At 42.0% G+C, this 22,528-nt stretch overlaps 3 protein-coding genes across 12 annotated transcripts in view; 2 read left to right on the top strand and 1 right to left on the bottom strand.

The window, feature by feature from the left end:
* Nucleotides 1-3,571, top strand: part of LOC106605768 (protein tweety homolog 1-like) — a 57,232-nt gene extending 53,661 nt beyond the window's left edge. For 3 of the 10 annotated variants that reach the window (XM_045699740.1, XM_045699742.1, XM_045699775.1), the window contains 2 exons: nt 560-638; nt 2,390-3,571. In XM_045699740.1, coding sequence (XP_045555696.1) covers nt 560-638; nt 2,390-2,473 — 163 coding nt within the window. In that variant the 3' untranslated portion in view covers nt 2,474-3,571. Of the gene's footprint in view, nt 1-559; nt 639-2,029; nt 2,153-2,384 lie in introns of those variants that run through there. The other 7 variants (XM_045699754.1, XM_045699777.1, XM_045699758.1 and 4 more) reach the window with 5 other exon arrangements.
* A 99-nt stretch (nt 3,572-3,670) lies between these two features.
* On the bottom strand, nt 3,671-6,152 carry LOC106575176 (josephin-2). Its single transcript, XM_014151466.2, has 5 exons — nt 5,868-6,152; nt 5,504-5,632; nt 5,134-5,259; nt 4,694-4,888; nt 3,671-4,347 (listed from the first exon to the last, which is right to left on the bottom strand). Exons 2-5 carry the CDS (start codon nt 5,623-5,625, stop codon nt 4,236-4,238), a joined length of 555 nt encoding a protein of 184 aa, XP_014006941.1. The 5' UTR covers nt 5,626-5,632; nt 5,868-6,152; the 3' UTR covers nt 3,671-4,235.
* A 3,818-nt stretch (nt 6,153-9,970) lies between these two features.
* Nucleotides 9,971-16,369, top strand: LOC106575167 (ubiquitin-conjugating enzyme E2 S). The gene is made up of 4 exons (XM_045699789.1): nt 9,971-10,455; nt 11,797-11,944; nt 13,770-13,960; nt 14,148-16,369. The coding sequence occupies exons 1-4, from the start codon at nt 10,453-10,455 to the stop codon at nt 14,499-14,501; spliced, it is 696 nt and encodes a 231-aa protein (XP_045555745.1). The 5' UTR covers nt 9,971-10,452; the 3' UTR covers nt 14,502-16,369.
* Nucleotides 16,370-22,528: the final 6,159 nt, after the last annotated feature.

The following is a 22,528-nucleotide window of genomic DNA, read 5'->3' on the forward strand; positions in this document are numbered from 1 at the left end:
CAATAAGAATGCAGTGGACTCCTGATAAATTCTCTGGTTTGGGGCCGTCTGGAAAGCACGCACTAAAGTGGAGCATGTGGACATCCAGAGCAATTAAAAATGAATGTATTTTGAATTGGGACTGGTGAAGTCTCAAGTTTTAAGTTGCAATGCACGTACACGTTGTACACAAATGTGCACTTCATCATTGTACATGAGTTTGCATTTCCCAAAGTGCACTTATCAGGAGTTGACTGTGTGTATAATGTCTGTGTCCCCCATGCTGAAACCACCAGCTATCCCGCTGCCTACGTAGATGTAGTGCCCTAATAACACTAATGCCACCAGTTATAAGGAGGTCCGTTTCTACATCACCATTTCGCTAATCGCTCTTCCTCCCTTTCTCTTCCTACCCCACCTCGGTTCCCTCCTTTGGTCCACCTCCCTCTTTATGTCTTTCTCAATGTGTCTTATCCCTTTTTCCCCTCTCTCTCACTCATTCTCCACTCCTGCTCCTACTCCTCCTCTTCTGCCTTCCACCTTTTCCTTTCGTTTCCTCTCTCTTTCTGTCTCTATACAGGACTCCAAACGTTTCCTCCAATGGCAACCCTGGCTATGAGAGCCTAGCCCTGACTGACAGGCAGTCCCCACCCCCCTCTGTGAGTTCCTTTGTATTCGTGACATCCTAATCTGTGGCATTTGTCATCACTATGCGTGTAAACCGTCCCTCGAGGTGTTATTTGCCTGTACGTTTGTTGTTAGTCGATAATAAACATTCTGGATCTAACTAACTGGTAGTGGTGGTGATGGTAGTGGTGATGATGGTTGTAATGGTAGTGGGGATGGTGGTGAAGGTAGTGATGGTGATGGTAGTAGTGGTGATGATGATGGTGGTGGTGGTGGTGATGGTTGTGATGGTAGTGGGGATGGTGGTGATGGTAGTGGTGATAATGGTTGTGATGGTAGTGGGGATGGGGTGATGGTGGTGATGGTAGTGGTGATAATAGTTGTGATGGTAGTGGGGATGGTGGTGACGGTAGTGGTGGTGATGGTAGTGGTGATAATGGTTGTGATGATAGTGGGGATGTTGGTGGTGATAATAGTTGTGATGGTAGTGGGGATGGTGGTGATGGTAGTGGTGGTGATGGTAGTGGTGATAATAGTTGTAGTGGTGATGGTAGTGGGGATGTTGGTGATGGTAGTGGTGATAATAGTTGTGATGATGGTAGTGGTGGTGATGGTAGTGGTGGTGATGGTAGTGGTGATAATGGTTGTGATGGTAGTGGGGATGTTGGTGATGGTAGTGGTGATGATGGTTGTGATGGTAGTGGTGGTGATGGTAGTGGGGATGGTGGTGACGGCAGTGGTGGTGATGGTAGTGGTGATAATGGTTGTGATGATAGTGGGGATGTTGGTGGTGATAATAGTTGTGATGGTAGTGGGGATGGTGGTGATGGTAGTGGTGGTGATGGTAGTGGTGATAATAGTTGTGGTGGTGATGGTAGTGGTGATGGTAGTGGGGATGTTGGTGATGGTAGTGGTGATAATAGTTGTGATGATGGTAGTGGTGGTGATGGTAGTGGTGGTGATGGTAGTGGTGATAATGGTTGTGATGGTAGTGGGGATGTTGGTGATGGTAGTGGTGATGATGGTTGTGATGGTAGTGGTGGTGATGGTAGTGGGGATGGTTGTGATGGTGGTGATGGTAGTGGGGATGGTTGTGATGGTGTGGCTCCAACCTCACAGGACCCTGTAAGGCAGGAGTGTAGGCCTGGGTGGTGTTGGCCCATCCACATTTCTGCAGGCCCATCTACCAACTAAATTCTGACTACGCACCTGCTGTAAACTGGCATTCTTTTTTTATTCAACTAACCTAAAGTATGTGTACTATCGCTTGAATGGGAAAGCTCACTTTCTGCCCCTAACAACTAACTCCATCGGTTGTCATCTCTCTGACTTTGGACATGCTAGAAAGGACGTAAATACAGTGCTTTCTGACCACAAACCTGAGACCTAACCCTAACCATTACCCTACCTTTGTCCTTTCTAGCATTACCATCCCAGTTCTAACTTTTACAACAGTCCCTGGTGCTTGAGGTAGAAGTTGCCTCCATCCACCTCTGATCTGGGATCAGATTACCTGACACCCATTCCTAACCTTAACCATTTGGAGGTAAAGACCCTGGATCAGTGGTTGTGAATAACTTATTCCTCCTCTACCCCTGTTGTTAGGGGAATAATGTGACCATGTGAGTGCTCATCTTCATACATGAGATGATTTTGAAACAAATTTGAATAATGGAGATTTCTTGTTGTTTTCTTGTCTCCCTTCTCTCTGCACACCCTCCTCTGTGGATCTTCAATGGCGGCTCCCCCATATCGAATCAAAATGCTGTTTCTGAAAGTACAGTACTCTCCCAGCATGCTGACTGGTTACGGGGGTAGTCAAACACACCCCAACTCCGCCCATTCAAGGAACCTGTATTCACGCTAATTTTGTTTGGTTTAAAAAAGTACCGATTTTTTTTCTTCGTTTTCTTATGAATGGACACTTTACTGAGATTAAGAAAAAATAACTAATACCCAAAATATGAGCTTTAGATGTAAATTAAAGGTGCCTAACATCAGTACCAACAAGGTTGAATGGCCTGCTGTAGAACCTCACAGTAAGCTAATGTCAGATAGATACAGTAGGTCGCATGATTATGAAGAGGTCTGAACCAGGTTCACTTGGTCAAAGTCACCCCTTACAATCCCCGTTGTCTGTCCAGTGTCAACAGTTGCGCGGCGAGCCAGAATGGTATTGACATTGTAGTTCTATGTTTTTTAAATGTAGCATCAATTTATTTTCACGTTTTTATATCTATATCTTGTTGTAGAGAAACACTGACACATAGAAACAAGACACATTTTTGGGTGAATGAATATGCAGTCTCTTCACTTGGTATTCAACATGCAATTTTTATTTGATTTACTTTTTATAGGTGAAAATTCTGTACCTCCCTTGTATTACCTTCTGATACTATACTTTTCACTGTTAATGACATTATCTAAATCAGGGATGGGCAACTCCTGTCCTTGGGGCTGGAGTGGTGATTAAACTAATTGCATTCTAAACTGAAGATCATGATTAGGTGATTATTGGAGTCAGGTGCAGAAGGGACACCAAGTCCCCAAGGACTGGAGTTGCCCATCCCCTCATGAAACTTTGCTCTTAAAAAGAACATTCAAGAGAGGGCTATAGTACTTCCTCTCTGTAGGCTGAATGGTGAACTACAACTCCCATCCAACCCGATACCATTAGAGAACTACAAATCCCGTGCAATGACAGTAGGCACATAGCAATAAAACTCCTGCCACTGGTGCTGCAGTAGCCCTACCGTAAATAGCAATAATAACTATATAGCAGTGGGTTTCTGGGGTCTTTATAGGATGTTATGTAAATATGCGATGTCAGATTTCATTGAACACCCTCCTTGCCTACTGACCTTGTTAACCCTTGAATTGCGTTTGTATATTATAATCAATGCTCCTTTTGAATGGCATCCTTTTTCACTCCAGAGTCTAATATAAATAAAATGATAACAATGAATAAAGTTTGGCCTTGTTTAAATCACTCAACTGTGAATGAACTGTACTGCTGAACCTCTGAAAGACCTGTATGCACACTGAAAGACAACGAGACACACCGTTACATATAAATAACATTTTCTTTATATCCTCTGTGTGTAGTTTGAGCACGTGTAACAGAAAGACAGTGCTCCCATTCACTTGGATATGCATAGTTAGATGTAGACAGAACACAAACAGAAGCATTATTTTCACACAGTCAGGTGTCAACATGACATCCAGTACCTCCTCTGTACCTCCTCAGTGCATAGAATAACTAAAAGACAAACCAGTTCCAACTGGTCTACCTCGACAGTGCAGTGCATAGCCGCGTAAGAAGGAAGAGAGAGAAGGAAAGAGGATATAGATGCAGTTGTAGTGTAGAAATCCAAACAACGGACAGTAAACTGTTACAAACAAGCCATTTGGGACAGAAATCCCTCGTCATCTTAAATTCTCTTTGGAACTTCGGTGTGTGTGTGTGTGTATAAGAGTGCCCACACTCCTCAGCAACCGGTAATGCATTTCCTGAAATATGTACTTTTTGTTAAGCGTCTCTTGTTTTCTAAAAATGTTATTTGTTTTTCCAGAGTAGAGCAGGAGTTTGAGTCCCATGCTGAATGAATGGAATGCTCAGGCCAGAGGAATCACTTCCTGAGGTCATCAGAGTTCAGCCAGGTTCCGTACTCCTCCACGTCCCTCCTCACAACTAGGAGCATCTCTGCCACGTCCAGAGACAGCTGTTCACTGAGAAATGTACTGAGAGAGAAGTGGAGTGTGGTGAAGGAGAGAGAGCAATTGGGAGAGTGAGAGAGACTGGTTTACAAGAGTGCAAAGTACAAACAGACACTGTGGTAAGCCCCATGTGACCACTCCTCTAACAGGATGAGATCGAACTCTAACTGACTAGTAGTCTACCACAGTGAAATTGTGGGCTGCGTTCAAGAGTTCCTGACAGGATTACTATGATTTTTTTTTTACAGGAGGGACATTTCTGTTTGTAAACAACAAGCATGACAAGTTGAGTGTAAAGTTGGATACTGTGTCTTTGATTAGGAGTTGTACAATACATGTCTGCATAGTCGTCATCGCTCCCTTCACTCACCGGAGATCTGCTTCGTTCCCGATGCAGACAGGACTCTTTAGTTTGGAGTCGAGGTTGTAGTAGTGTCCATTAACCTGGCGCACTGCAAGCCAGTGCCGCCGCTTGACGGGGAGGGACACAATTCCGAGAGAGACACGTGACGGAACGTTCAGGATGAACCCCTGGACCTTGTCAACACAGAGACTCTGTACTGTTCTGAGGGAGCAATAGAAAAAAAGGGAAGGAGATTTTGGGTTAAAATCAACAGCCACGAGTGGTGGTGAAGGGTAGGAACAGTGATGAACAGTAGGAGTAGACAGAATCTGTGGCGAAGTTTCCTTATCAGTAGATTTTCGTGACCTGTAGTAGTACTTGGTTGGATTTGAATTTATTACACAGGTGTATTTCATTGCCAATCATCTCTTCCGAATCTGTCTGGCCCTGAGGTATTGAAGTCTGACCTGCGTTTGTCCCACCATACTGCAGCCAACTCTCTGCTCTGTAGGGCAGCCATGATGACGTTGACGTCATAGTTGCCTGTGCCCAGCATCGAGCGGTGAGGGTTCACCACACATTGTGGAGCTAGCCTGGGGAGGAAGGGGAAAGAGGGAACATGGTAAAAACAGATTCACATGCTCTTGGAACTCATGGAGAAAGTGTGGTGGGTGCTCTTTGGATCACAGGCTAATAGCAGTACTTGATGATTTACATGCAGAGATTGCATATTGAAGAGCCTGTGTGTTATCATTGACACAAAGAACCCTGTTTAGCCAAAACACCGCCCCCTAAAGATGACATTACACACTCATCGCCTGACCTAAGTGACCTCACCGCTTGCAGATGTCATCTGCCGTCTCCTTGGTGAACACTTGTTCTTGCAGAACGTTGTTCAGAGCATGAATGGCGCACAACTCCAGTCGCTGCTTCTCATGGAATACCTCTCCTTCGCTCATAATAACCCTGTTGATAGACAAAATACACAAAACATAAGCATGTTGACTGCAGCTGTCCAATACATTGTTGAATATATGAACTTAACAAAACAGTGAAAAGGGAATGAATGAAACCCTTTCCATGGGAACAAAACAATCGCTATCTCCTCTGTAATACTCCAGAAAAAAACACGTACATTCGAAGTCCAATAGAATGCTTAATTTCATTCAATTATTAGCTAACTAACTAGATCAGTCTTTACCGTATTGGAAGTTGTCCGCAGTGTAATGGCCAAATAAAGCGGTGTATCAAAGTCAGTAATAGTTCTTTCGGTGCTCTTATTCCACGACTAATAAAATGTACCTAGTGTACACGTAAATCTATTATACATAAACTTGCTGATTGTGCGATTTTACGCTCACAAGAACATGCTAGTGAACTCTCTAGTAAGAATGGGGAAAAACCGGAAGCTTGATTGTTGTTGTTCAACTGTCACGCCCCGTAAATTGGAGCGAGCGTAGTTTTTGTCCTCGCTGAATTTCTCTGCAACGCGCATCAGGCTATCCAATCAGTGATTAGTGCGCGCTGAAAGCCAGGAACTATGCGTTGTGCCAGCAAAGATGGCTCGCCTGGAAAAGCCCATAGACTTAGATAGACATCGCATCATCGTATATATACCATTATGGCGTTTGTGAGAGCAAGGGCAGCGCATCTCCATTTTGAAGTAGTCCATTTTCTATGATTTGGTAAGCAAACTGAATTTGTGCATACCACTGAGATATAATAAGAACTGAAGACTACATCCAAGATGTCCGCCCGTTGTTTTCAAGGTAATCTACTCACTTTCGCATACGTTGATTAATTTCATGGACCGTCTATATCTGGGATGCAACCGCACAAGGAGCAGCGCAAGCAGTGATGACGTCATCACATCATCCAAAAACAGAGCAGACATTTGATGAATATAAAATGTTAATATCTTCGGCTGTGAGTGATGGGAAAAAAACGGCCTCAGCAACAATTATTGAAAATGAATTGAATGTTTTGTTCACAAAGGAGATGACTAAGTGTCTTATTAAGAATTTTCTAATCTGACTTCTCTATGTGACAGTGTATGGAAATTGTCTTTCTGGGCCGGGTGTACGGGACGTTTGAGTTAATATAGGCTAATGTGATTAGCATGAGGTTGTAAGTAACAAAATAAATTCCCTGGCCATACACATATCTGATATGGGCAGAAACTTAAATTCTTGTTAATCTAACTGCACTGTCCAATTTACAGTAGCTATTACAGTGAAAGAATATCATGCTATTGTTTGAGGAGAGTGCACAATTATGAACTTGAAAATGTATTAATAAACCAATTAGGCACATTTGGGCAGTCTTGATACAACATTTACAAAAGAAATACAATGGTTCATTGGATCTGTCTAAAACTTTGCACATATACTGCTGCCATTTAGTGGCTAAAATCTAAATTGCGCCCAGGCTGGAATAATACATTATGGCCTTTCTCTTGTATTTCAAAGATGATGGTACAAAGAAAAACGCATGTTTTTTTTCTTTGTATTATCTTTTACCAGATCAAATGCGTTATGTTGTCCTACATCAATTTCACATTTCCACAAACTTCAAAGTGTTTCCTTTCAAATGGTATCAAGAATATGCATATCCTTGCTTCAAATCCTGAGCTACAGGCAGTTGGATTTGGGTATGTCATTTTAGGCGAAAATTGAAAAAAAGGGTCTGATCCTTAAGATTAAACTGCGGTACAGAAGCAAAACTGTGGGAGCAGTCAAAACCATGCTTCTTGACCGGAACCCTGGCCACTTGGTGCATACTGCCACCTGGAGTGCGTTGTTTCAACAGGTATAAAGCTTGCCGATTTACTGCCACCTGCAGTTATGGAATGTTTGTTCACAAGTATAATGCATTGGCTGATCCCTCCTGGTGACCTGGTTGGAATTATGTGATCCTTCCTTAACCCATAGGAAGTCCCACCCAGTGACTACTTCAAAATGGTGAAAGTGCTCAATGGCGCTGCCCATTCCAAATAGACATATGGGCACTAGAGTCCTCTATCTATCTCTATGGGAAAAGCCACAAACATCCTGTCCAAATGAGCGTTACAAGTTAGTGCCTTAGTATAAACTATTTAACTGTTTAATGTAAATAAAAATGATTGAATGACTTTATTGTATTTTATTGTATTTTTACAACATCGCAATTAAGAGCCATAAAAATCACATTTGACAAAAAGTATTTGCATATGACATAAGCAATCATGTCATTAATCGAAAAATATTTTCTGATTGCAGAGAGGAACACAAGGGAAAATCTCTGTGCTCTGTTTTCCTACAAATAATTCGAAGAAAACATCCAGAACCAGAATCTAAAAATAAAAACACGCAGACAATGTAGTGATGAGGCGCTCTCGAGTGGTCACTAGAAATACTGCAGGAAAAAGACTCAGTGGGGGTGGAAGGCCAAAACTTTCCCTTCCAAAATGATGGATACTAGGAATAATAGAAATGTAATGTTACTTGGAATGTACCTTTTCAAATCTCGAGTGTATCAATGTATCTTGAGGATGGCATTAATAATCACTCATCTACATTCATTTACTTTTAAATAACAGGCAATATTCTGTGTCTGGCACATGGTAGGCACTTTCCCACTCTGGCCTTTGTGACCATAGTTCTCAGGACGGTTGGTCAGGGCCAGGGGCTTTCAAATTCAATCTGAGTTTATGTCCCCACAATCACACATTAATGTCAGTAGACTGGGGTTGGCAGGCTGTGATGTTTTCTGTTTTTTGTTTGTACGGAAGCAACACTTACATTAGATTTGCTGTGAGCTGTAAATGTTTCCTCCATGCAGGTAATTCATGTGATAAGAGTCTTACAGGTACAGATAATTAACCCCTTATTATAATGTTGGATGCTAGTGCTTGATGTTTTGGTACCTTAACCATGAGCAAATAAATGTTTTACCTCATGCAACAAGGGGTTACGTACCCGGGTTTTATTGTGCTGCTCACCAAAAGTCATGAAGAGTGAAAAGGTGATTTGTGGAAGATCCTAAAGAATTATGTGGACAGGTTTGAGAAATAGCTACATTTGTTGTAATGCCTTGGAATGGATGGCGTTATGTGTGAACATTAGAATGACGACCATATTGTTACACAAAGTTGCTATTGTTGTAATTCCCAAGCATATCTAACATTTTGACTAATGGTTCATGCTTCTGATAGCATCGAACGTTCTAAATTCTCTCATTCTAGCCTGGTTGCCATCTCTGTGTCTCTGCTCATCTATTACATTCCACTCCTTGCCAAAGCAAATGACAGGAGTGGCAAGGAGTTCAATGTTAGCTAAAAAGAATAGTACCTCGAATAATTAAATGAAAATCAAATCACATTTTATTTGTCACATGCTTCGTAGACAACAGGTGTAGACTCACAGTGAAATACTTACTTACGGGTCCTTTTCCAACAATGCATAGTTAAAGATCAAATAAAATAAATACAAATAAAATAGAAATACAAGGAATAAATATGCAGTGAATAACGAGGGAGTACCAGTACAGAGTCAATGTGAAGGGGTACAATGTAATTGAGGTAGCTATGTATTGTACATATAGGTGGGGGTAAAGAGAATAGGCAACAGGATAGATAATAGACAGTAGCAGCAGTGTATGTGGTGAGTGTGTGTGTGGCGTCAGTATGCATATGTGTGTTGGGGTGTCAGTGTAAGTATATGTGAGTGTGCATAGAGTCAGTGCAAAAATGGGTCAATGCAGGTAGTCAGGGTTGCCATTTGTGGGGCTTCCAATCACGGCCAGTTGTGATACAGCCTGGAAACGAACCAGGCTCTGTAGTGACACCTCTAGTACTGAGATGCAGTGCCTTAGACTGCTGCACCACTCAGAAACCTCTTTGGTTTGGGGTAGAAGCTGTTCAGGGTCCTGTTGGTTCCAGACTTGGTACATTGATTTGATTGGTACCACTTGCGCCAGCAGAGAGAACAGTCTTTGATAATTTGTTAAGCCTTCCTCTGACACTGCCGTCTACAGGTATACTGTATGGTAGAGTTAGGTTCACTGGGGTTAGGTTATATTGAAGTTTAGAAAAAACGTTTATATTGTGTGCGGCTGTCTGTCAAGATGAAGGCCTACCCTCTGGGTGGGTATGAGTTTTTCAAACGCACCTATGGCTTGGAAGCATTTTTGACATTCTCGACTTTGGATGGCTGGTGGAAATGTCAACTATGATGACGACAGAGCACCTACGATATGTGATTGGTCTTGTTGGTTACGTTGTTTGTACACGTGTTGTATGGCTAAAGTGCCGATTGGTCAACACAACACAATTTCATTTGGGAGATCGTAGTTGTGTTTCGTGTCAACGAAAATAGTAGCTGGCTAGCTACTCTAGCACTTGGCCACCACATAACTTTGGCTAAAAACACTTTCTTCCAGTAGCTCGCTTCCCTTCACTGTATACGTTATTTACCCCAAAAAGCAGGCTCTTTTTTTTTTTTTTAAGCAGAATAACGAATTGGAGTTTACGTGCTATCAGTGTATCTGAACTTTTGAGGAGAATCATTTCAGCTAGCAAGCTGCAGCTGGCTAACGCGTTAGCATAATAACTTGATCGCTTGCTTGGCCATTCGAGATCTAAATAGTTGGCGATAACGGCATTTATTAATTTATTTGAGGTGTCGTGGACCACTTTCTCGTCAATCAAGCATAAGCATTTATTAGTTGCTAGCTACCGTTGCTATTTAGACGAGGATTACAGAGTTAGCTAGCCCCAGTCACCTAAACACTATTATTCTCCGGAAGACATGGTAAGTTAAAATTGTTTACAAACACTTTCATAAATGGATACAATTATTGGTTATTTAGCTAGCTAACAAAGCAAGTCAAAATGTTTTCCAGCTGTTTAGCTAACGTTAACTAGCTAACTACAGTAACGTTACTTAGCCGAGACCTAACTTAGCTAACTAGTTAAGTTGGGTAGCTAACGTTAGTTGGTTGTTTGCGTGCTATAGTTAACTAACTGGCGTTAGCTGATATAACGTTAGCTACGATTGTCTTTTGCAGGGTAGTTCAGTGTTGACACTTCTCCCGAACACAATTTAATTGGAAAACTGTCCAACATAAAGATTAACCTCTAACTAACTTCTACACTATTGTCAGCAAATTAACTATCATAACGTTAGCACACCCCAAAGTTGGCGTATGTAGCTAGCTATGCAAGTTAGCTAGCTACCTAATGATTTTGGCTGGCTACCTACCTAATGTTAGCTTGCTAGCTAGATATCTTATTTCCTCTCTTAGCTAAATTGATGAGCTGTAATAAGAACTACATCAATATGTTACACGGTTGGGCGATTTAATGGTACATTAGCTATTTGACTTCACAATGTGAACTAGTCAGTAATTGTAGGCAGTAATGCTACCATTAGCTAGCTTTCGGCCAACTGTTAATTCGCTAGTTAGTTACAACCTAGCTTTATTTGACAAAGACAGAATGGCTAACTTGATGTTCGTTTTGTATGGCAAGGAAATGCTAATACAATATCTTAATTTTGACCGGTTTGTACATTTATCAATGAAGTAAACTGCCAGACATTGGCTGAAATCGCAGTTGTCAGTTGTGACACACAGTTTATCCACTGCACTCTCATGATATTATCGTGAATCATCACCTGGCCTGTACTGTAGCCGACTCAACTCCACGATTTACAATGGAGTTGAGCAGCGACTAGTGTGGGCAAACTGGAGTTCCTTAGTCCCGTACAATTCCGTTTTTATCAAAAACTACTGATTATAGCATCCAAAGAATACCCCGCAATTACGCAGAAATGTGTGTAATTGTGGGCTATTATTTGGGTGTTGAAATCAGTATTCATTGATAAAAATGTATTTTAGGGCTAAGGAGCTCCAGTCTGTTCACACTAATCGAAGCTCATCTCCATCATAAATCGCGGAGTTGAGTTTAATCGGCTACAGGCCTAAGGCTTATCAGACAGTAGATAGCTACATTGATTCTGAGCAACCATTTTGGTGACAGCTTTACTGAAATTGTCCCTTACTGAGATTTTCTATAGTATTTATCATATTTGCACCTTTCCATTGGTAGTGGGACAGAATAGTAATGTATGTGTGTGTGCCCCATTTTATAGAACTCCAATGTAGAGAACTTGCCGCCCCAGGTTCTGCGTCTGGTGTACAAAGAGGTGTCTGCACTAGCTGCAGATCCCCCTGAGGGCATCAAGATCTACCCCAGCGAAGAAGACATCACAGAACTCCATACAGCCATTGAGGGACCAGGTAATGCATACCTCTGTGTCATGGGAAATGTTTTGTCTGCCTAGGGAAGCTGTAATGTAGAACATGCTTAATGCTGGGGTTGACATTAAGCTCTCAAAGGTACTTGTCCATCGGGCAAGTACAAGCAAAGGTCATGGTCACTTGCCCAAAAAACGAAAATGGTCTTTTACATGTACAAATGTTAAAAAAATTCAAGTACCTTTCATTTGAACTTTGTTTGAATGAGTCAGCACACTTACGACACTATTCAAACCCCTTTTTTCATAAGTTTCATGGTAAATCTGTAAAGAAGTTCCCTTAAGGCGTCAGCATGCTTCAGTTCGGCTGGCGGGTAGCCGAAGTCGGCTAGGCGAACCAAACGAGTGTGCTCGCATACTCCCTTAAAAGACCTTCGCTTGGAAAAACAAGTAAAAAGCAGAAATAGTATTGTTTGTCCATTTAACGCCATAGCCAGTATACACTTCCTCAACATATTTCTTAGATTAATTCTGACTCTGTTAATAGTTTTGATGTTTTTGACAATGATGTTTGCAGTATTTTGCAATGAAACATTTTCATGAAAACGAGTCGTCTCTCGTTGAATGACAACCGACTTTACTGAAGATTCCCTACTGTTGGCCAATCACTGACAAAGGGGTGTAGACTTCGGGTACTTACTCTGGCAACCAACTTTGGCTTGCCTCAAGAAAAAATGTGCGCCCGAACAACAACAAAAAAACTTACCGAAGTCCAAAACTAACAAAAACGGCACAAAATATTGTCTTAATTTTTGCACAAACTCTTCCGAAAGGTTTCGGCTGGGAAGCATGCAGACAGACGCCTTGACTCTGACAGACTTCTGATGAAAAGGGTTAAAGTGTGTGTTAAACTATGAAGTAATGATCACACATGTAAAATACTCCATAGAGGCATGAAATTTAAGTCTCCGGTACTTTTGTGTACTTTTTAGACAATAGTTCTGAAAGTAGCGCCCAGGTTAGACCTCAACTATGCTCAGATTGCACACTGGCTAGCTAACACACTACTAGAGGCAGTTGGCACAAAGGCCTTAACATTTTATTTAGTTGTCCAATCTTCACTGTTTGAACTGGAAAACACTTAGGCCTACTTGAGTTGCAAGGTAATTTGACAAATTATGGACTCCTACCGCCATTTGAGCACTGACATTTGCTAACGAAACAGGTGTGTCTTTCTCATCAATATCACTGCACGTTTAGCCTCCTCCTGTTTTAACAGGGTGTAATTAGCTTATTATTGGCTATTTGCCTTCATCAAAACAATGTTTTTGTAACATATGTCCATCTGTGACCTATTCTAAATGACAGAGTAGCAGTTCACTAATAGACCAGATGCATTCATTTTTTTCAAATCTGCAGCTCGTAGTTGGAACACATTTCTCTACTTTAATCAACCAGTCCATTTTGAATTTGTGATAAAGCTGTCGTGATTTGGCAAGGAATGTAGCTTGTCTACAGTTTTGTTTGTGTATCTCATCTGTTAGATGTATTTTTATAAGCTGTAATTTCTATAGTCTTAATGGGAGCTTGGGTGCGTTTGTGTAGAGGGAGCGGTCGGATCTGAATGGAGTGAGATGCGTAATAGAGGTGAAAGAGAATGTAGGGAGAACTGTGTGATCACTTGGCTTGATTTATTTTTTTTGAGTCGCTTATGCACATGAACAAATGGAACACGAGTCGACGTGAATGAACGCTTGTCTTCAGGACAAAAGGCAGATTCCACCTTACCGACTGTTCAGTTTACCTACTCTGGACAACCGGTAATGTCAACCCCTGCTTGATGTGGTTTATTTATTGTGCTTCAATAGAAGGAACCCCGTTTGCCGGGGGTGTTTTCCGGATGCGCCTGGTCCTGGGGAAGGACTTCCCTGCTGCACCACCGAAAGGCTACTTCCTAACCAAGATCTTCCACCCTAATGTGGGCCACAAGGGAGAGATCTGTGTCAACGTCCTGAAGAGGGACTGGAGGGCAGAGCTGGGACTCAGACATGTATTACTGGTAAGAAACATTTAAGCATCTCTATGGGTGCTTCTTAATAATCCAAAATAGCAATGGGTGAAAGAAAATATTGTATCTGGTTCATTTTATATTCTTAACATTTTGTATAGTCATCTCTGCTTGGTTCATGGAAACCCTTGAAATATACCCTGATGACTCACTGGTGTTCATTCTCTCTCCCCCTCAGACTATCAAGTGCCTTATGATCCATCCCAACCCTGAGTCGGCTCTCAACGAGGAGGCGGGGCGTCTGCTCCTAGAGGACTATACAGAGTATGCGTCCCGTGCTCGCCTCCTGACTGAGATCCATGCCATGGGGGGGCACGGGGGGACGTCTGGGGTGCCCCAGGACCCCGCCGATGGCCCCCAGCCCAAAAAACACGCAGGGGACCCTACCAAGAGGGCGATGGGGCCAGGGGTTGCCCCCTCTGCTGCTCTGGGTAACGGAGCCAATGGAAGCAGTACTACCTCCAGCAGTAGCAATAGTAATGTTGTAGGGAAGAAGAAAACTGATAAAAAGCGAGCGTTGAGACGACTCTAATACTGCGTGGAGTCTTATGTGTGTGTATATATATATATATATATTAGTTCCTCTTTCCCAGACTCTTTCTATCCCCCTGACTCTGTACTGTCCCTTTTGTACTCATTGCATCTTGTATCCCTGTTCATTCCTTATTGCCATATATTCTCCCAATCCCCTGTGGATAAATCCATTTGCATTCAATTACTTTTTGACAGCACCCCTTTTTGATTTGAATGAAACCTTCCATACATATTTGTCCATTGTAGAAGTGCTCAGAAAGTGAGTTTTTGGACCTGAATGCCAAAACACAAAAGATAAAGGTGCTCAAAGTTGACCCATTTTGTGTACCCCACCACACAATGAGACATCCATGTCTACGTCACTGGAAAAGATAAACGCTTGAGATTTGATATATTTTTAAAGCTTGCTAACAGAGTTGTCAGGCTACTTAGTAATTTCTTGGTAGGGTGGGGTATGCAAAATGGGGCAACATTGAGCACCTTTATCTCCTGAATGTTTTTGGCATTTAGGTCCAAAAAGTCACTTTCTGACCACTTCTTCCATGGGAAAACATGTATGGAAAGTTGTTTTAAAACAAAAGGGATGTTGTGAAAAAGTGACTGAATTCAAATGGGTTCACCGCTGTGTGTTAGTTCTCTCCATGGTTCCTCACGCTCATGATCTGAGAGAGTCTTTATTGTGTTTCATACACAGCACTAGTGATTGTGTGTGTCATACAGTAGCTACACTGTTTGAGCTTCAGTCTGACTCATCTTCCCTTTCTGAAATTAGGCTTCTTTCTGTTCAGTGTTCACTAAACAAAATGTCTTAGATATTTTGCAAAAACAGAAAATGCCTCTTTCTTTCCCCACCCCCTTCTTGACATGGCTCCTGTTGCTGAAATGGTACTGTGTACTGCCCAGCTAGCCTCGTGTTGGGAAACTGGTGAGATGTTTTGTCATGTCTGAGTTGAGTTACCTTATACGAAATCAGGTTGTCGGAAGGGAGTAAGGGTGGAGGACTTATTAGATTATGCAATGTTTTTTGATTCATAGAGTGAAACACAACATGATGAGATGGTCATTCATTGGGTAGTCAAATGAGGAAGCAACAATGAGCAGTTTTCCTAGAAAATGTTTGTCTAGTAGTGGTCGAAATGAGATGGACATGAAGGGAGCAACTGGTCTGATTATTACTTCTAAACAATTATTTCACCCCTATGTATGACTATTCTGTTTTTGCATTTTTACAAAATTGTCATTGTTTATTCATTGTCCAGTATTTGCCAGAGTGGTTTTAAAGTGACATGTCTATATTCAGATGTCTTGGTGCCTGTATGAAGTAGGTTATTGTCCATACAGGATTAGGTTAGGGTGCAGGATTGTGCATATCATTGATTATTAATTATATCCCATATATAATTATGGATATTTATTTATATGGTCATAGCTGCACATCTGGTCTTTAGTACTAATTTGCCAATAGTGTACCTGTGAACCTTTTATTGTTAAACGTTTTTCATTTGATTTGTATGGATCAAATACCTGCTCCGGTCGTATGCACTGTCCAGCTCCTATCCTGTTCCCATATGGGCCAGAATTGGAAAAACCAATGTATTTGTCAATGGGGAAGCCTCACCAGATTTGATAGAAAGGACCTCCCCAGTCGATGCGCTCCTCTGGCTGGGTTTCCTGGGCATGTTTTCTCCCTCTGATCTAAATGCATGTTGGCGCCTACATTTCCCAGGGAAACAATCAACAGTTGTCTTTTACTTCGGTGGGAGAAGGTGCCTGGGAAACGGTCATTGTGCGAAACTGAACGGGTGGGTATTTTTGTGTCCATTTTAAGTTATTTAAATTAATAAATTAGAAATATTTGGGATAAAATGTTTCATTTAGTTATTTCTTCAGTGTTGGTAAGATATTGAACATATTATGGTTTGAATAGCATTGCTCTCTGGTACAGTAGTATAATGACGGAAGGGAGATATCAGAATTTCAGAGAGCCCTGAATGTACAGTGGGGGGGGAAAGTATTTGATCCCCTGCTGATTTTGTACGTTTGCCCACTGATAAAGAAATGATCAGTCTATAATTTTAATGGTAGGTTTATTTGAACAGTGAGAGACAGAATAACAACAAAAATGTTATAAATTGATTTGCATTTTAATGAGGGAAATAAGTATTTGACCCTTCTCAATCAGAAAGATTTCTGGCTCCCAGGTGTCTTTTATACAAGTAACGAGCTGAGATTAGGAGCACACTCTTAAAGGGAGTGCTCCTAATCTCAGCTTGTTACCTGTATAAAAGACACCTGTCCACAGAAGCAATCAATCAGATTCCAAACTCTCCACCATGGCCAAGACCAAAGAGCTCTCCAAGGATGTCAGGGACAAGATTGTAGACCTACACAAAGCTGGAATGGGCTACAAGACCATCGCCAAGCAGCTTGGTGAGAAGGTGACAACAGTTGGTGCGATTATTCGCAAATGGAAGAAACACTAAAGAACTGTCAATCTCCCTCGGCCTGGGGCTCCATGCAAGATCTCACCTCGTGGGGTTGCAATTATCATGAGAACGGTGAGGAATCAGCCCAGAACTACACGGGAGGATCTTGTCAATGATCTCAAGGCAGCTGGGACCATTGTCACCAAGAAAACAATTGGTAACACATTACGCCGTGAAGGACTGAAATCCTGCAGCGCCCGCAAGGTCCCCCTGCTCAAGAATACATATACATGCCCGTCTGAAGTTTGCCAATGAACATCTGAATGATTCAGAGGACAACTGGGTGAAAGTGTTGTGGTCAGATGAGACCAAAATGGAGCTCTTTGGCATCAACTCAACTCGCCGTGTTTGGAGGAGGAGGAATGCTGCCTATGACCCCAAGAATACTATCTCCACCGTCAAACATGGAGGTGGAAACATTATGCTTTGGGGTGTTTTTCTGCTAAGGGGACAGGACAACTTCACCGCATCATTTGACGGGGCCATGTACTGTCAAATCTTGGGTTAGAACCTCCTTCCCTCAGCCAGGGCATTGAAAATGGGTCATGGATGGGTATTCCAGCATGACAATGACCCAAAACACATGGCCAAGGCAACAAAGGAGTGGCTCAAGAAGAAACGCATTAAGGTCCTGGAGTGGCCTAGCCCGTCTCCAGACCTTAATCCCATAGAAAATCTGTGGAGGGAGCTGAAGGTTCGAGTTGCCAAACGTCAGCCTCGAAACCTTAATGACTTGGAGAAGATCTGCAAAGAGGAGTGGGACAAAATCCCTCCTGAGATGTGTGCAAACCTGGTGGCCAACTACAAGAAACGTCTGACCTCTGTGATTGCCAACAAGGGTTTTGCCACCAAGTACTAAGTCATGTTTTGCAGAGGGGTCAAATACTTATTTCCCTCATTAAAATGCAAATCAATTTATAACATTTTTGACATGTGCTTTTTCTGGATTTTTTGTTGTTATTCTGTCTCTCACTGTTCAAATAAACCTACCATTAAAATTATAGACTGATCATTTCTTTGTAAGTGGGCAAATGTACAAAATCAGCAGGGGATCAAATACTTTTTTCCCCCACTGTAGGTTGTCTATCTGGGGAATATTTCATAGTAAAAAACAGGATTCATTTCCTCCATCTGTAAAGGTCTGAGAACACGGGATGGGTGAAAAAGCAACAGGGGAGACGAGTTGAAGGAGGGAGCCACTACACTTGAGCTCCACCCATTGTGTCATGAATTCCATACACACCTGTTTAGTCTAGTGGAATGTGCCCCCAGCAAGCAGGCTGTCAGTTGACGTACATAATGAAGGGCTCCTTCCTCTGGCTTGGCTGCAGTGAGCAGCATGCAGAGAAACCAGCTACCCATCTGGTTGGAAATATCTGCCTGGCATCCTGGTAATTGCCCCCAGACACCTGGGTTTTGGGCTGGAGGTGATGCTAGGAAACCCCCTGTTTAGAAAGGTTTTTCACCTTCTAGTCCCCCTCAGTGGAAAGGTTGATTCAACCGTCTATCGGAGTACCCTACCACCTTGACGATTATGGAGATAGAAAATACGGAGTGGCTGCGGATCCAACTTTTCTGGCCCCATCTTCCCAACAGCTGAAGGTCCCGAAGCTTTTGCTCGTGTGGGATTCTCTACTTTACACACAGTCTTGGCTTTACTCATAAACAACAGGCTACTGTTGCGACTGGTGCTCGTTTAGATAAAGTTAGATCAAAGCTGAAACAATGTCTGCAAAAACACTGATACTGGTCTACATAACAGGACCAAAAAGAGTAGTATGCTATGTTACTGTGTAATTTCTTTTGAGATTTTAGGATCATTGTACAAATGGTCACATTTTTCTCCAACACAACATCGTGCTCCATTAGGCAAAATATTTGATTTTGAACTAAGCACAGCTAGGCTATGCTACAGTTTGTTAACTCTGTCTGCTTGTTAACACGTTCACTCACTACATAATAAAACAACACTAGGATACTTCCTAACTACACTGTAGGGTACTTCCTAACTGCACTGTAGGGTACTTCGTGACTATACTGTAGGGTACTTTGTGACTACACTAGGGTAATTCGTGACTACACTAAGTCATTAAGATCTAGATCTGCATATCCCCCTGAAACAGATCATATGTTTGGTATGCAGATGCTGCATGGATGTTTCACTGGTAATACTTGAATTATCATTCACAACTGATAGAAATGTGAAGGGAGGTTCTTTAAGAGTAGATCAGAGACTGTGTGTAAAGTACAGAATCTTGCACATGCACAAAGGCTTCGGGACCTTTAACTGTCGGGAAGAGAGGTCCAGAAAAGTCTTATCGACAGCCACTGCCTAGAAAATGGGTGTGTTCAGGCGGTAAGCCAAACGAAGCCGACTAGACGAAAGTCTTCGGGTGAAGTCTGGGGAGGTGCATCTGCAACAGCTGAAAGTCGGACACTAGTGGTTTTCCAACAGCAAGGCTCATATCAACATGGCAGTGCCAACATAGCTGCTGTTTGCAAAAGTTTTTCAGAATAAATGTAAAAGTTTATCACACACTCACAAACTGAAAACAATGTGTGTACATTTAAATGATTAGAAAGTCTCATATCGCAGGTGATGAGAAGCAACTGCGGCGACTTCTTCAAAAACTGCATGACCTTTGATCACATGATTTTTGTAAGGTTCATGCAGTCGACATGTAGGCGCAAGGCGGACAATTTTTATAACTAATGCAACACACTTTAAATGGTAGTGACCAACGATGGTCACGATTTGGCAAAAGTGATCCACTTCAACGTGCCCAACTTTACATAAATCATGTGATCAAAGGTCATGAAGGTTTGACTGCAGTCGACAGTAAGTTTCTGCAGATGCTCTTCACCAACTTCATCCTGCAGCCATCACCTGCAGTGTGGGAGGCTCTATTGTCAATCAATCATTAGGTTTTGACCCACACCAATGTGACCAAAGACATGACTGAAACAGGAACCAACTTTGCCACAAGTCATGTATACAGTGGATATGTACAAATTAATGTGATATTTGAGGCTCTCCTTTTCCAATTGAAAGTAAAATGTACACACATAGTGGCAAGAAAAAGTATGTGAACTCTTTGGAATTACCTGGATTTCTGCATAAATTGGTCAGAAAATTTGATCTAATCTTCATCTAAGTCACAACAATAAACAAACACAGTCTCCTTAAACTAATAACACACAATTCTACGTTTTCATGTCTTTATTGAACACACCGTGTAAACATTCACAGTGTAGGGTGGAAAAAGTATGTGAACCCTTGCATTTAATAACTGGTTGACCCTCCTTTGGCAGTAATAAACTCAATCAAACGTTTTCTGTTGTTGCGGATCAGACCTGCACAATGGTCAGGAAGAATTTTGGACCATTCATCTTTACAAAACTGTTTCATTTTAGCAATATGATGTTTGGTGTGAACCGCTCTCGAGGTCATGCCACAGCATTTTAAATCTGGTTGAGGTCAGGACCACTCCAGAAGGCGTATTTTCTTCTCTTGAAGCCATTCTGTTGATGATTTACTTCTGTGTTTTGGGTCGTTGTCCTGTTGCATCACCCAACTTCTGTTGAGCTTCAATTGGCGGACAGATAGCCTTACATTCTCCTGCAAAATGTCTTGATAAACTTGGGAATTCGTTTTTCCGTCGATGATAGCAAGCTGTCCAGGCCCTGAGGCAGCAAAGCAGCCCCAAACCATGATGCTCCCTCCACCGTACTTTACCGTTGGGATGAGGTTTTGATGTTGGTGTGCTGTGCCTTTTTTTCTCCACACATAGTGTTGTGTGTTCCTTCCAAACAACTCAACTTTAGTTTAATCTATCCACAGACTATTTTGCCAGAAGCGCTGTGGAACATCCAGATGCTCTTTTGAGAACTTCAGACGTGCAGCAATGTTTTTTTTTGGACAGCAGCGGCTTCTTCCGTGGTGTCTTCCCATGAACACCATTCTTGTTTAGTGTTTTACGTATCGTGGACTCGTCAACAGAGATGTTAGCATGTTCCAGAGATTTCTGTAAGTCTTTAGCTGACACTCTAGGATTCTTCTTAACCTCACTGCACTGTGCTCTTGCAGTTATCTTTGCAGGACGGCCACTCCTAGGGAGAGTAGCAACAGTGCTGAACTTTCTCCATTTATAGACAATATGTCTTACCGTGGACTGATGAACATCAAGGCTTTTAGAGATACTTTTGTAACCCTTTCCAGCTTTATGCAAGTCAACAATTCTGAGATCTCTTTTGTTTGAGGCATGGTTCACATCAGGCAATGCTTCTTGTGAATAGCAAACTCACATTTTGTGAGTTGTTTTTTATAGGGCAGGGCAGCTCTAACCAACATCCCCAATCTTGTCTCATTGATTGGACTCCAGGTTAGCTGAATCCTGACTCCAATTCACTTTTGGAAAAGGCATTAGCCTCCCCCAACTTCACTCCTCAACCTTCGTCTACAGTCGGTTGCTTTCGCCTTACCACTCAGACGAACCCAATATCTGACCCTGCTGTATCAGTGGTTGGGGACAATGTCTGTATTCTCTCCCCTTTGCTGGCTTCTGCCAGCCCTTTTTACCCACAACCTAATACTGTTCTCTCTTTCTGGGATTTGCACAGCATGGGTTTTTTCATTTGAGAAAACATTTCAGGCTGTTCATAGAGGTACAGGGCTATTATTGTTTTCTCTTATTATCTGCAAGGTTTAACACCATGAATAAGCCCCATGCTATACTGTTGGCTGAGAGGCTATAAGAGCTAGTATTGTAATCTGGGAGTATGATGTGCTTTGTCAAAAATAAATTAACATAGTCATTATTCTATGAAATCTAATGAAACACATACAAAAAAATACCTTTATGTGTTATGCACACTACATGGAATTAGGGATTCAAACTTCTCTCACTTCTTTGAAGACATCAGCGTTTTATCACATTTTGAAATTTTAGGCCTATCCGTCATGGTTGACAGATTCACTCACGCGCATCAGTGTTCTGGCTTTGGACTGCGCCTGTCCTCTTCCCCCACTCCGTTTTCATCCCTTTCATAATTGCCACCAACATAATCACACAGTTGCTGTGGCAACCGTTGGTGCACCCCTCTCTCTCGTTCTCTCTTTCTCGCTCTCTCTTTTAATACCCACATACACAAAAAATATAGTGAGAGAGTGTATCAAGGCAGAAAAATATCAAAGGCCCCCATTTTGATGTATTTTTGCGCATTTATCATCTGATGACCAGCAGCATCATGACGACTGATGGCTGTCAATTTTCATCTTCATTTTTTTCTTCTAACACCTGTGACACTGTAGAGCAGCAGGGCTGGACTACCTCATTTTGGGCCCCGGGGCACCTACCTCCAGGGGGTTTTGTCATGAGGCTGAGAGAAAATGTTGCAGTTTTAAAGCTAATTTCATGCAATTATACACATTTTGCCATGGGGCAAAGTAAAAAATGTGCTGTTTATAGTTTATCTCATGCTATTCTTCACATTTGACCATGAGGCTGAGAGAAAAATGTCCACATTTAAAGCTAATTTC

This window comes from Salmo salar, chromosome ssa02 (assembly GCF_905237065.1).
Source record: "Salmo salar chromosome ssa02, Ssal_v3.1, whole genome shotgun sequence".
Lineage (NCBI taxonomy): Eukaryota > Metazoa > Chordata > Actinopteri > Salmoniformes > Salmonidae > Salmo > Salmo salar.